The sequence below is a fragment of the Bombina bombina genome, chromosome 7, assembly GCF_027579735.1.
Source record: "Bombina bombina isolate aBomBom1 chromosome 7, aBomBom1.pri, whole genome shotgun sequence".
Classification (NCBI taxonomy): domain Eukaryota; kingdom Metazoa; phylum Chordata; class Amphibia; order Anura; family Bombinatoridae; genus Bombina; species Bombina bombina.
Window position 1 is genome coordinate 257172911 of NC_069505.1, and position 12806 is coordinate 257185716.

The 12806-nt window shown below is 39.7% G+C and overlaps 1 protein-coding gene across 1 annotated transcript in view; it reads left to right on the forward strand.

Annotated features, from left to right (window-relative positions):
• LOC128666237 (laminin subunit beta-4) overlaps nt 1–12806 on the forward strand; it is a 233982-nt gene that overhangs the window by 177380 nt on the left and 43796 nt on the right. Inside the window, exons 28-29 of the mRNA XM_053720711.1 lie at nt 10955–11158; nt 11361–11505. Of these exons, the coding sequence (XP_053576686.1) occupies nt 10955–11158; nt 11361–11505 (349 nt within the window). The remainder of the gene's footprint in view (nt 1–10954; nt 11159–11360; nt 11506–12806) is intronic.

Here is a 12806-nt window from a genome sequence, read left to right on the forward strand (position 1 = left end):
ACATTATAATTATTAACCCCTACTCTGCCGCTCCGGACACCGCCGCCACCTACATTATATGTATTAACCCCTAATCTGTCGCCCCAACGTCGCCACAACTATATTAAATGTATTAACCCCTAATCTGCCTCCGCCAACGTCGCCGCCACTATAATAAAGTTATTAACGCCTAAACCTAAGTCTAACCCTAACCCTAACACCCCCTAACTTAAACATAATTTCAAAAAAACTAAATAAAATAACTACAATTAAATAAATTATTCCTATTTAAAACTAAATACTTACCTATAAAATAAACCCTAAGATAGCTACAATATAACTAATAGTTACATTGTAGCTCTTTTAGGATTTATTTCTATTTTACAGGCAAGTTTGTATTTATTTTAACTAGGTAGAATAGTCACTAAATAGTTATTAACTATTTAATAACTACCTAGCTAAAATAAAAAAAAAATTACCGGTAAAATAAATCCTAACCTAAGTTACAATTACACCTAACACTACACTATAATTAAATTAATTACCTAAACTACCTACAATTAATTACAATTAAATTAAATAAACTAAAGTACGAAAAACAACAAACACTAAATTACAGAAAATAAAAAAATAATTACAATTTTTTTAAACTAATTACACCTACTCTAATCCCCCTAATAAAATAAAAAAGCCCCCCAAAATAATAAAAATCCCTACCCTATACTAAATTACAAATAGCCCTTAAAAGGGCCTTTTGCGGGGCATTGCCCCAAAGTAATCAGCGCTTTTACCTGTAATAAAAAATACAATACCCCCCCAACATTAAAACCCACCACCCACACACCCAACCCTACTCTAAAAGCCACCCAATCCCCCCTTAATAAAACCTAACACTAACCCCTTGAAGATCACCTTACCTTGAGACGTCTTCACCCAGCCGGGAACAAGTGGACCTCCAGACCGGCAGAAGTCTTCATCCAGGCGGCATCTTCTATCTTCATCCATCCGGAGCGGATTGGGTCCATCTTCAATCCAGCCGACGCGGAGCATCCTCTTCAAACGAAGTCCAAGCGAAGAATGAAGGTTCCTTTAAATGACGTCATCGAAGATGGCGTCCCTTGAATTCCGATTGGCTGATAGGATTCTATCAGTCAATCGGAATTAAGGTAGGAAAAATCCTATTGGCTGATGCAATCAGCCAATAGGATTGAGCTTGCATTCTATTGGCTGATTGGAACAGCCAATAGAATGCAAGCTCAATCCTATCGGAATTCAAGGGACGCCATCTTGGATGATGTCATTTAAAGGAAACTTCATTCTTCGCTTGGACTTCGTTTGAAGAGGATGCTCCGTGTCGGCTGGATTGAAGATGGACCCGCTCCGCTCCGGATGGATGAAGATAGAAGATGCCGCCTGCATGAAGACTTCTGCCGGTCTGGAGGTCCTCTTCTGCCCAGATCGGATGAAGACTTCTGCCGGTCTGGAGGTCCACTTGTGCCCGGCTGGGTGAAGACGTCTCAAGGTAGGGTGATCTTCAAGGGGTTAGTGTTAGGTTTTATAAGGGGGGATTGGGTGGGTTTTAGAGTAGGGTTGGGTGTGTGGGTGGTGGGTTTTAATGTTGGGGGAGTATTGTATTTTTTTTTACAGGTAAAAGAGCTGATTACTTTGGGGCAATGCCCCGCAAAAGGCCCTTTTAAGGGCTATTTGTAATTTAGTATAGGGTAGGGATTTTTTATTATTTTGGGGGGCTTTTTATTTTATTAGGGGGATTAGAGTAGATGTAATTAGTTTTAAAAAAATTGTAATTATTTTTTTATTTTATGTAATTTAGTGTTTGTTGTTTTTCGTACTTTAGTTTATTTAATTTAATTGTAATTAATTGTAGGTAGTTGAGGTAATTAATTTAATTATAGTGTATTGTGAGGTGTAATTGTAACTTAGGTTAGGATTTATTTTACAGGTATATTTGTACTTATTTTAACTAGGAAGTTATTAAATAGTTAATAACTATTTAATAACTATTGTACCTAGTTAAAATAAATACAAAGTTGCCTGTAAAATAAAAATAAACCCTGAGATAGCTACAATGTAACTATTAGTTATAGTGTCCCTAGCTTAGGGTTTATTTTATAGGTAAGTATTTAGTTTTAAATAGGAATAATTTAGTTAATTGTAGTTATTTTATTAAGATTTATTTAAATTATATTTAAGTTAGGGGGGTGTTAGGGTTTAGGGGTTAATACCTTTAATATAGTAGCGGTGATGTTGGGGGTGGCAGATTAGGGGTTGATAAATGTAGGTAGGTGTCAGCGATGTTAGGGACGGCAGATTAGGTGTTAATAAAATGTAACTAGTGTTTGCGAGGCGGCAGTGCGGCAGTTTAGGGGTTAATATATTTATTAAAGTGGCGGCGATGTCCGGTTGGCAGATTAGGGGTTAAACTTTTAATTTAAGTGTTTGCGATGTGGGGGGGGGGCTCGATTTAGGGGTTGATAGGTAGTTTATGGGTGTTAGTGTACTTTTTAGCACTTTAGTTAAGAGTTTTATGTTACGGCGTTAGCCCATAAAACTCTTAACTACTGACTTTTAAATGCGGTAGGAGTCTTGACAGGAGAGGGTGTACCGCTCACTTCTTCCAAGACTCGTAATACCAGCGTTAGGCAAGTCCCATAGAAAAGATAGGATACGCAATTGACATAAGGTGATTTGCGGTAAGCTCAAGTCGCGGAACAAAAGTGAGCGGTACACCTGTACCTGCCTGACTCGTAATAGCAGCGGGCATTAAAAAGCAGCGTTGGGACCTCTCAACGCTGCTTTTTAAGGCTAACGCAAGACTCGTAATCTAGGCGATTGTTTCTTGCAATGGTGCCATAAAGCGCTGAAGAAACAAGAATGCTCCTGAGCTCTCACAGAGAGGGGCTAAGTTCCAACTAAACAGACCAAGAAAAAGAGGGAAACATTACGTGCTATATCTAAATCATACACGTTTCAGTTTGACTTTCATGTACATTTACAAGGTGATCTGTCAATTCCCTAAGAGCTCTCACTAACCGTAGCAATGTGCAACATGGTTTACCAGGCAAAATAGGTGCCGTGGAAACTTCTTGATTTTTTTCGGTGTGTGTTGGATTTCACCTTTTAGACCGATCTAACTATAATCAGTGTGGCTTTAGGCTGTAATAGAACCCCACCGTGTCCTGTGTCACCACAAACATACACAGCATACATAAATATGTGGATGGAAGAATGGCTTTCTGGGAGATAACCGCTTTCATGTTGCTTTTATTCTTTGTTATATCATAAAGGGCAAAGCTCCCCATCCTCGCACCCAGGAGCTGCCTAAACTATTGTGTAAATAGATAACTGTGTATTTAACAGGACATGAAACACACATTATATTTATTTCCTTATTCAGATAGAGCAAATCATTTTAAACACCTTTCCAATTTCTTTCTTTTATCAAATTTTTCTTCCTTTTTTTGGTATCGCTTGTTAAAGTAGCAGCATTGCACTACTGGGAGCTAGCTGAAAACCTCTGGTACACCAATGACAAGAGGCGTATGGGTCTAGCAGCCAATCAGCAGCTAGCTCCCAGTAGTACATTTCTGCTTCAGAGCCTACCTAGGTATGCTTTTCAACAAATGACAGAAAGAGAATAAAGCAAATTAGATAATAAAAGTAATTTTGAAAGTTGTTTAAAATTGCATTGTCTATATAAATTATCAAAGTTTAATTTTGACCTTAGTGTCCCTTTTAGAGAAAAATGTTCCTCAAATCTCTCTCTCTTTCACTTATCCCTGGTACCACTATTGTGACCCAGGGAAAGGAGGGGACCCAGGGAAAGGAGGGGACCCAGGGAAAGGAGGGGACCCAGGGAAAGGAGGGGACTCAGGGAAAGGGGGGACCCAGGGAAAGGAGGGGACCCAGGGAAAGGAGGGGACTCAGGGAAAGGAGGGGACCCAGGGAAAGGAGGGGACCCAGGGAAAGGAGGGGACCCAGGGAAAGGAGGGGACTCAGGGAAAGGAGGGGACCCAGGGAAAGGAGGGGACTCAGGGAAAGGAGGGGACCCAGGGAAAGGAGGGGACTCAGGGAAAGGAGGGGACCCAGGGAAAGGAGGGGACTCAGGGAAAGGAGGGGACTCAGGGAAAGGAGGGGACCCAGGGAAAGGAGGGGACTCAGGGAAAGGAGGGGACTCAGGGAAAGGAGGGGACCCAGGGAAAGGAGGGGACTCAGGGAAAGGAGGGGACTCAGGGAAAGGAGGGGACCCAGGGAAAGGAGGGGACTCAGGGGAAGGAGGGGACCCAGGAAAAGGAGGGGACCCAGGGAAAGGAGGGGACTCAGGGAAAGGAGGGGACTCAGGGAAAGGAGGGGTCTCAGGGATAGGAGGGGACTCAGGGAAAGGAGGGGACCCAGGGAAAGGAGGGGACCCAGGGAAAGGAGGGGACCCAGGGAAAGGAGGGGACCCAGGGAAAGGAGGGGACCCAGGGAAAGGAGGGGACTCAGGGAAAGAAGGGGACCCAGGGAAAGGAGGGGACCCAGGGTAAGGAGGGGACCCAGGGAAAGGAGGGGACCCAGGGAAAGGAGGGGACCCAGGGAAAGGAGGGGACCCAGGGAAAGGAGGGGACTCAGGGAAAGGAGGGGACCCAGGGAAAGGAGGGGACTCAGGGAAAGGAGGGGACTCAGGGAAAGGAGGGGACCCAGGGAAAGGAGGGGACTCAGGGAAAGGAGGGGACCCAGGGAAAGGAGGGGACCCAGGGAAAGGAGGGGAGTATGAATTGTCAGGATTACAACAGAGACAGGTGGCAGTGCTCCATTCTGCTCGGGATTTTCCTATAGTTTTCACACTGCAGCAGCCTCCCACTAGTAACGGCAAAGAATACTCTAAAAATATGTGTGTGTGTGTGTATGTTTATATATATTTATATGTGTGTGTTTGTATGTGTATATATATTTATATGTGTGTCTTTGTATGTGTATATATATTTATATGTATGTGTTTATATGTGTATATATATATTTATATGTGTGTGTGTGTTTGTATGTGTATATATATTTATATGTGTGTGTTTGTATGTGTATATATATTTGTGTGTGTGTGTTTGCATGTGTATATATATTTATATGTGTGTGTTTGTATTTGTATATATATTTATATGTGTGTGTATGTGTATATATATTTATATGTGTGTGTTTGTATGTGTATATATATTTATATGTGTGTGTGTGTATGTATATATATATATATATATATATATATATATATATATATATATATATATATATATATATATATATATATATATATATGTGTGTGTTTGTTTGTATGTGTATATATATTTATGTGTGTGTGTGTTTGTATGTGTATATATATTTATATGTGTGTATTTGTATGTGTATATATATTTATATGTGTGTGTGTGTGTGTATATATATATTTATATGTGTGTTTTTGTATGTGTATATATATTTATGTGTGTGTGTGTGTGTGTGTGTGTGTGTTTTTGTATGTGTATATGTATTTATATGTGTGTGTTTGTATGTGTATATATATTTATATGTGTGTATTTGTATGTGTATATATATATATTTATATGTGTGTATTTGTATGTGTATATATATTTATATGTGTGTGTGTGTTTGTATGTGTATCTATATTTATATATGTGTGTGTGTGTGTGTGTTTGTATTTGTATATATATTGATATGTGTGTTTGTATGTGTATATATATTTATATGTGTGTGTTCGTATGTGTATCTATATTTATATGTGTGTGTTTGTTTGTATGTGTATATATATTTATATGTGTGTGTGTTTGTTTGTATATATATATATTTATATATGTGTGTGTGTGTGTGTGTGTGTGTTTGTATGTGTGTATATATATATATATATATATATATATATATATATATATATATATTTACATATGAAGAGAGAAGCGCTCTACCAGGAACGAACAACAGCTCAGTGGCTTGTTCTATGGCAATTTACCACCCGGAAGCAGCCTCTTTTAGACCAGTGTGCTTTTCACAGAAGAAAACTTTCCTGAAGTATATCAGTCTGATCCTGCCAAGTAAGGTCAGTCCAGCCCCGAAATACCAGGCAATTCTCCTCTGAACAAGGAACATAACAACCCCAGATGATCGTTTCGGCCTCCTATGGGCCTCGTCAGTGAGGTGCAGCCACATTCCTCTAAGCACACTGGGCAAGGAGTCCACGTCTGGTTTCCCCCATCACCCATAGGGAGACTTCCCCAGGGTCATAATAATTTGCATATGAAGAGAGAAGCGCTCTCCCAGGAACGAACAACAGCTTAGTGGCTTGTTCTATGGCGATTTACCACCCGGAAGCAGCCTCTTTTAGACCAGTGTGCTTTTCACAGAAGAAAACTTTCCTGAAGTATATCAGTCTGATCCTGCCAAGTAAGGTTAGTCCAGCCCCGAAATACCAGGCAATTCTCCTCTGAACAAGGAACATGACAACCCCAGACGATCGTTTCGGCCTCCTATGGGCCTCGTCAGTGAGGTGCAGCCACATTCCTCTAAGCACACTGGGCAAGGAGTCCACGTCTGGTTTCCCCCATCACCCATAGGGAGACTTCCCCAGGGTCATAATAATTTGCATATGAAGAGAGAAGCGCTCTACCAGGAACGAACAACAGCTCAGTGGCTTGTTCTATGGCGATTTACCACCCGGAAGCAGCCTCTTTTAGGGGGCCGAAACGATCGTCTGGGGTTGTCATGTTCCTTGTTCAGAGGAGAATTGCCTGGTATTTTGGTGCTGGACTGACCATGTAGGCGGGATCAGACTGATATACTACAGGAAAGTTTTCCTCTGTGAAAAGCACAATTGGGCAGAAAGAAGCTACTACCAGGTGGCAACCGGGCCATAGAACAAGCTATTGATGCTGCTGTTCGTTCCTGGCAGACTGCTTCTCATTCTGTTTTGCATATGTAAATATGACCCTGGGGATAGTCTCCCTAAGGGTGATGGGGGAAACCAGACGTGGACTCCTTGCCCAATGTGCTTAGAGGGATATGGCTGCACCTCACTGACAAGGCCCAAAGGAGGCCGAAACGATCGTCTGGGGTTGTCATGTTCCATGTTCAGAGGAGAATTGCCTGGTATTTCGGTGCTGGACTGACCATGTAGGCGGGATCAGACTGATATACTACAGGAAAGTTTTCCTCTGTGAAAAGCACAATTGGGCAGAAAGAAGCTACTACCAGGTGGCAACCGGGCCATAGAACAAGCTATTGATGCTGCTGTTCGTTCCTGGCAGACTGCTTCTCATTCTGTTTTGCATATGTAAATATGACCCTGGGGATAGTCTCCCTAAGGGTGATGGGGGAAACCAGACGTGGACTCCTTGCCCAATGTGCTTAGAGGGATATGGCTGCACCTCACTGACGAGGCCCAAAGGAGGCCGAAACGATCGTCTGGGGTTGTCATGTTCCTTGTTCAGAGGAGAATTGCCTGGTATTTCGGTGCTGGACTGACCATGTAGGCGGGATCAGACTGATATACTACAGGAAAGTTTTCCTCTGTGAAAAGCACAATTGGGCAGAAAGAAGCTACTACCAGGTGGCAACCGGGCCATAGAACAAGCTATTGATGCTGCTGTTCGTTCCTGGCAGACTGCTTCTCATTCTGTTTTGCATATGTAAATATGACCCTGGGGGATAGTCTCCCTAAGGGTGATGGGGGAAACCAGACGTGGACTCCTTGCCCAATGTGCTTAGAGGGATATGGCTGCACCTCACTGACGAGGCCCAAAGGAGGCCGAAACGATCGTCTGGGGTTGTCATGTTCCTTGTTCAGAGGAGAATTGCCTGGTATTTCGGTGCTGGACTGACCATGTAGGCGGGATCAGACTGATATACTACAGGAAAGTTTTCCTCTGTGAAAAGCACAATTGGGCAGAAAGAAGCTACTACCAGGTGGCAACCGGGCCATAGAACAAGCTATTGATGCTGCTGTTCGTTCCTGGCAGACTGCTTCTCATTCTGTTTTGCATATGTATATATATTTATGTGTGTGTGTGTGTTTGTATGTATATATATATTTATATGTGTGTGTATGTGTGTTTGTATGTGTATGTATATATATTTATATGTGTGTGTGTTTTTGCATGTGTATATATATATATATATATATATATATATGTGTGTGTGTTTGTATGTGTATATACTGTATATTTATATGTGTGTGTATGTGTGTTTGTATGTGTATATATATATATATATATATATATATATATATATAGTGGGGCAAAAAAGTATTTAGTCAGCCACCAATTGTGCAAGTTCTTCCACTTAAGAAGATGAGAGAGGCCTGTATTTTTCATCATAGGTATACCTCAACTATGAGAGACAAAATGTGGAAACAAATCCAGACAATCACATTGTCTGATTTGGAAAGAATTTATTTGCAAATTATGGTGGAAAATAAGTATTTGGTCAATATCAAAAGTTCATCTCAATACTTTGTTATATATCCTTTGTTGGCAATGACAGAGGTCAAACGTTTTCTGTAAGTCTTCACAAGGTTGTCACACACTGTTGCTGGTATGTTGGCCCATTCCTGCATGCAGATCTCCTCTAGAGCAGTGATGTTTTGGGGCTGTCGCTGGGCAACACAGACTTTCAACTCCCTCCAAAGGTTTTCTATGAGGTTGAGATCTGGAGATTGGCTAGGCCACTCCAGGACCTTGAAATGCTTCTTACGAAGCCACTCCTTCGTTGCCCGGGCGGTGTGTTTGGGATCATTGTCATGCTGAAAGAACCAGCCACGTTTCATCTTCAATGCCCTTGCTGATGGAAGGAGGTTTGCACTCAAAATCTCACGATACATGGCCCCATTCATTCTTTCATGTACACGGATCAGTCGTCCTGTTCCCTTTGCAGAGAAACAGCCCCAAAGCATGATGTTGCCACCCCCATGCTTCACAGTAGGTATGGTGTTCTTTGGTTGCAACTCAGCATTCTCTCTCCTCCAAACACAACGAATTGTATTTCTACCAAACAGTTCTACTTTGGTTTCATCTGACCATATGACATTCTCCCAATCCGCTTCTGGATCATCCAAATGCTCTCTAGCATACTTCAGATGGGCCCGGACATGTACTGGCTTAAGCAGGGGGACACGTCTTGCACTGCAGGAGTCCCTGGCGGCATAGTGTGTTACTGTTACTGATGGTAGCCTTTGTTACGTTGGTTCCAGCTCTCTGTAGGTCATTCACTAGGTCCCCCCGTGTGATTCTGGGATGTTTGCTCACCGTTCTTGTGATCATTTTGACCCCACGGGGTGAGATCTTGCGTGGAGCCCCAGATCGAGGGAGATTATCAGTGGTTTTGTATGTCTTCCATTTTCTAATTATTGCTCCCACAGTTGATTTCTTCACACCAAGCTGCTTGCCTATTACAGATTCAGTCTTCCCAGCCTGGTGCAGGTCTACAATTTTGTTTCTGGTGTCCTTCAACAGCTCTTTGGTCTTCATCATAGTGGAGTTTGGAGTGTGACTGTTTGAGGTTGTGGACAGGTGTCTTTTATACTGATAACAAGTTCAAACAGGTGCCATTAATACAGGTAATGAGTGGAGGACAGAGGAGCCTCTTAAAGAAGAAGATACAGGTCTGTGAGAGCCAGAAATCTTGCTTGTTTGTTGGTGACCAAATACTTATTTTCCACCATAATATGCAAATACATTCTTTCCAAATCAGACAATGTGATTGTCTGGATTTGTTTCCACATTTTGTCTCTCATAGTTGAGGTATACCTATGATGAAAATTACAGGCCTCTCTCATCTTCTTAAGTGGGAGAACTTGCACAATTTGTGGCTGACTAAATACTTTTTTGCCCCACTGTATATATATCTATATGTGTGTGTGTGTGTTTGTATGTATATATATATATATATATATTTATTTGCGTGTGTGTGTATGTGTATATATATTTTTATATGTGTGTGTGTGTTTGTATATGCATATATATATATATATATATATATATATATATATATATATATATATATATATATATATATATATATATTTATATGTGTGTCTGTGTGTGTATATATATATATATATATATATATATATATATATATATATATATATATATATATATATATATATTAATATTTATATGTGTGTTTTTCTGTGTGTATTATTATGTCAACATAATAACTCTTTTACACTTATCACTGAACGTAACATTGTAGTCAACCTCTTTTTCAAATTAAGCAAAGCATTTCAAAACGTACTTCACAATTTAGTTTTTTGAAATACTCATGTTTCTCTCCTGAATAAATCTTATGACACTTGCAGGGGTGTGTTAAAATCCACAAGTAAAGCAGAGGCCGTTATTGGCCAGTGAGGATCAGTAGGAAGTACCAACTCAATACTGCAGTATTCATTTTGTTTTAACAGCTTTTACATACACATTGTTTCAAGCAAAAATATGTTCACTTTGAGTAACGATTGCTCTTTGTAATGCATTTTAAGTACAAAGTCCCTTTAACAAATAAATATTCTACAAGGTTACTATAAAATAATTGATCATGGATTTGCTATTTTATTTTGATTCAACTGTTCCAATGCTGGCAGATGTCACGCTGCAGTAATAAATAATTGCCATCATATGTATACTGTATATAAACCCAATACCCTTCTTCTCATTTGTTTATTGCCCTAAATTCATACATCTGCATTTTACAGTGTTAAACTTCAGAACCCACTCACTTGCCCATATTTTGATTTCAGAATAATACACTGTTCATCTTGTCTATAAATCCCTCCACATCCTCCCTGCAATAAAAAAACAATTCCAATGTGGCTTTCCTACTAAAGTGTCAGAGGCTCATTTTAGTTGCTTTTTGTTGTTATTCGATTTGCCCATCTAGAAATGAGAACAGTAAAAGGCCAGTTTGTACTAGTAAGGTTATTTGTTTCTTTAATCTCTCCTAATAGATCTGTGGGGCACCTGGAGACCAACCATGTGACCTGGCACCATGTGGAGGTGTCAACTGCCGCGATAGTGAGGGTAGAATAAGGTGTGGAGGAGATAATTGTAACGGTGCTGTTCCCGTCTCAACCAAGGCCCTCAAAGATGCTCAGAACATCACATTGGAACTAGAGAACACTGCAAACCAGCTCAGTGATATATCTCAGAAGGTACATACACCTGCTGAACAGTGCACAAGTAACCAAATACACCCAGGATTTATGTTTAGAAGTCAAACTATACAATTCAAGCAGTTGTGTATTCAGTTTTATGCTGCCCTAGGCCACCACAAATCCTCCCTACCCCTAACTATTTTATCTCATATATTTTTTAAAATTGGCTTTAACTGGTCACACTTGTCATTCTCGCCAGATTAAAGAAATTCAAGACATAGCGCAGGAAGCCAAAGGTCAAAGTGACAACACGCTAAGCAAAGCTATAGATGCAAAGCGTCGCATTGAAGATTCCACAAAGAAGCTGAGAGAATTTATCAAGAAAATTAAAGATTTCCTGACTGGTAGGTACTATGGGTCAATACAAGTGAACTGGTTTCACAAATGTTTGCAGAATAATTACTAAAAAATATCACTTCTAAACAAATAACAGAGGGTAAAAAAGGTTGCCCCAATCTCTCCAGCTAATTCAGTGCCTAAATGCTGGTTCACTAAAGAATGCAGAGTATGAGCTTTAGTGAGTTAGCTGCATAGAATATCATAGGAACTAGTGATTATGGAGAGTCCGGAGAGACGTAAGTGAATTTAGAATGCTGTATTAGAGGTGGGTGTTCAACATTTTCATTGTTGGCATCTGAATTTAAAGGATCATTGAAAAATCTATTTTTCTTATATGTATTTAAAAAAACATATGGCCAAATTACAAGTGGCGTGTAATTTAGCGCTTTTGCTTGTGCAAAGACAGTAAACTTTTAACACGCATAGGTTAGCAGGCGTATCACAATTTAAAACTAAAATGTTTGCACACGAGCAAAAGCCGACGAACGCTTGCGAGGACTTCAGATATTGCGGCCGCGCTAACTTCTTCTCCCTATAGACTTCAATGTAATATGCAAACTGAGAAAAAAACGTAAGACTTATCGCTCGTTTGCAAACTCAACACTACATTAGACCAACTGCACTAAACTGTAGATAATTATGAATATTTTACATTCCAATGTTCTTCACATAGTAGGTTTTACTGGGGAAAAGCAAGCAGGGAACTTGCCTGGATATGCTAATTTCCTATACAAAAATGTTGTATTCATTTACTTTTGAGACATGGAGGATTTTAATCTCCTCCATAATTTTAATTTATATATATATATATATATATATATATATATATATATATATATATATATATATATATATATATATATATATATATATAATATGTGTGTGTGTGTGAATATATATATATATATATATATATATAAAACAAAACAACATAGAGGGTTGGCGCACATCTAAATACTTGAATCCACATGTTTATAACATATACAAGCAAAATTATATTTATGCTGCAAGACTTTAAGTCTACATATCTTTAAATAAAGTTGGGATCTTAGTCACACAATATGGCCATATTCTGCTAAGCCAGTCTACCACTTACAAGGTGTCCCAAAATCAGACTGGTCCTAACACTAGTCTGTTTAGCTTTGCTGGGCTGAGTCATTCGATTCTAATATTAAATACAGAATTCCAACATTGCAGTGCTATGCCTCAAATCATGACTGCACAGAATGAAACTCCCTAGCTTTATATGTATATATATATACCATAGTCACATTATACTAGTCAGTTTACCTTTATATATATATTA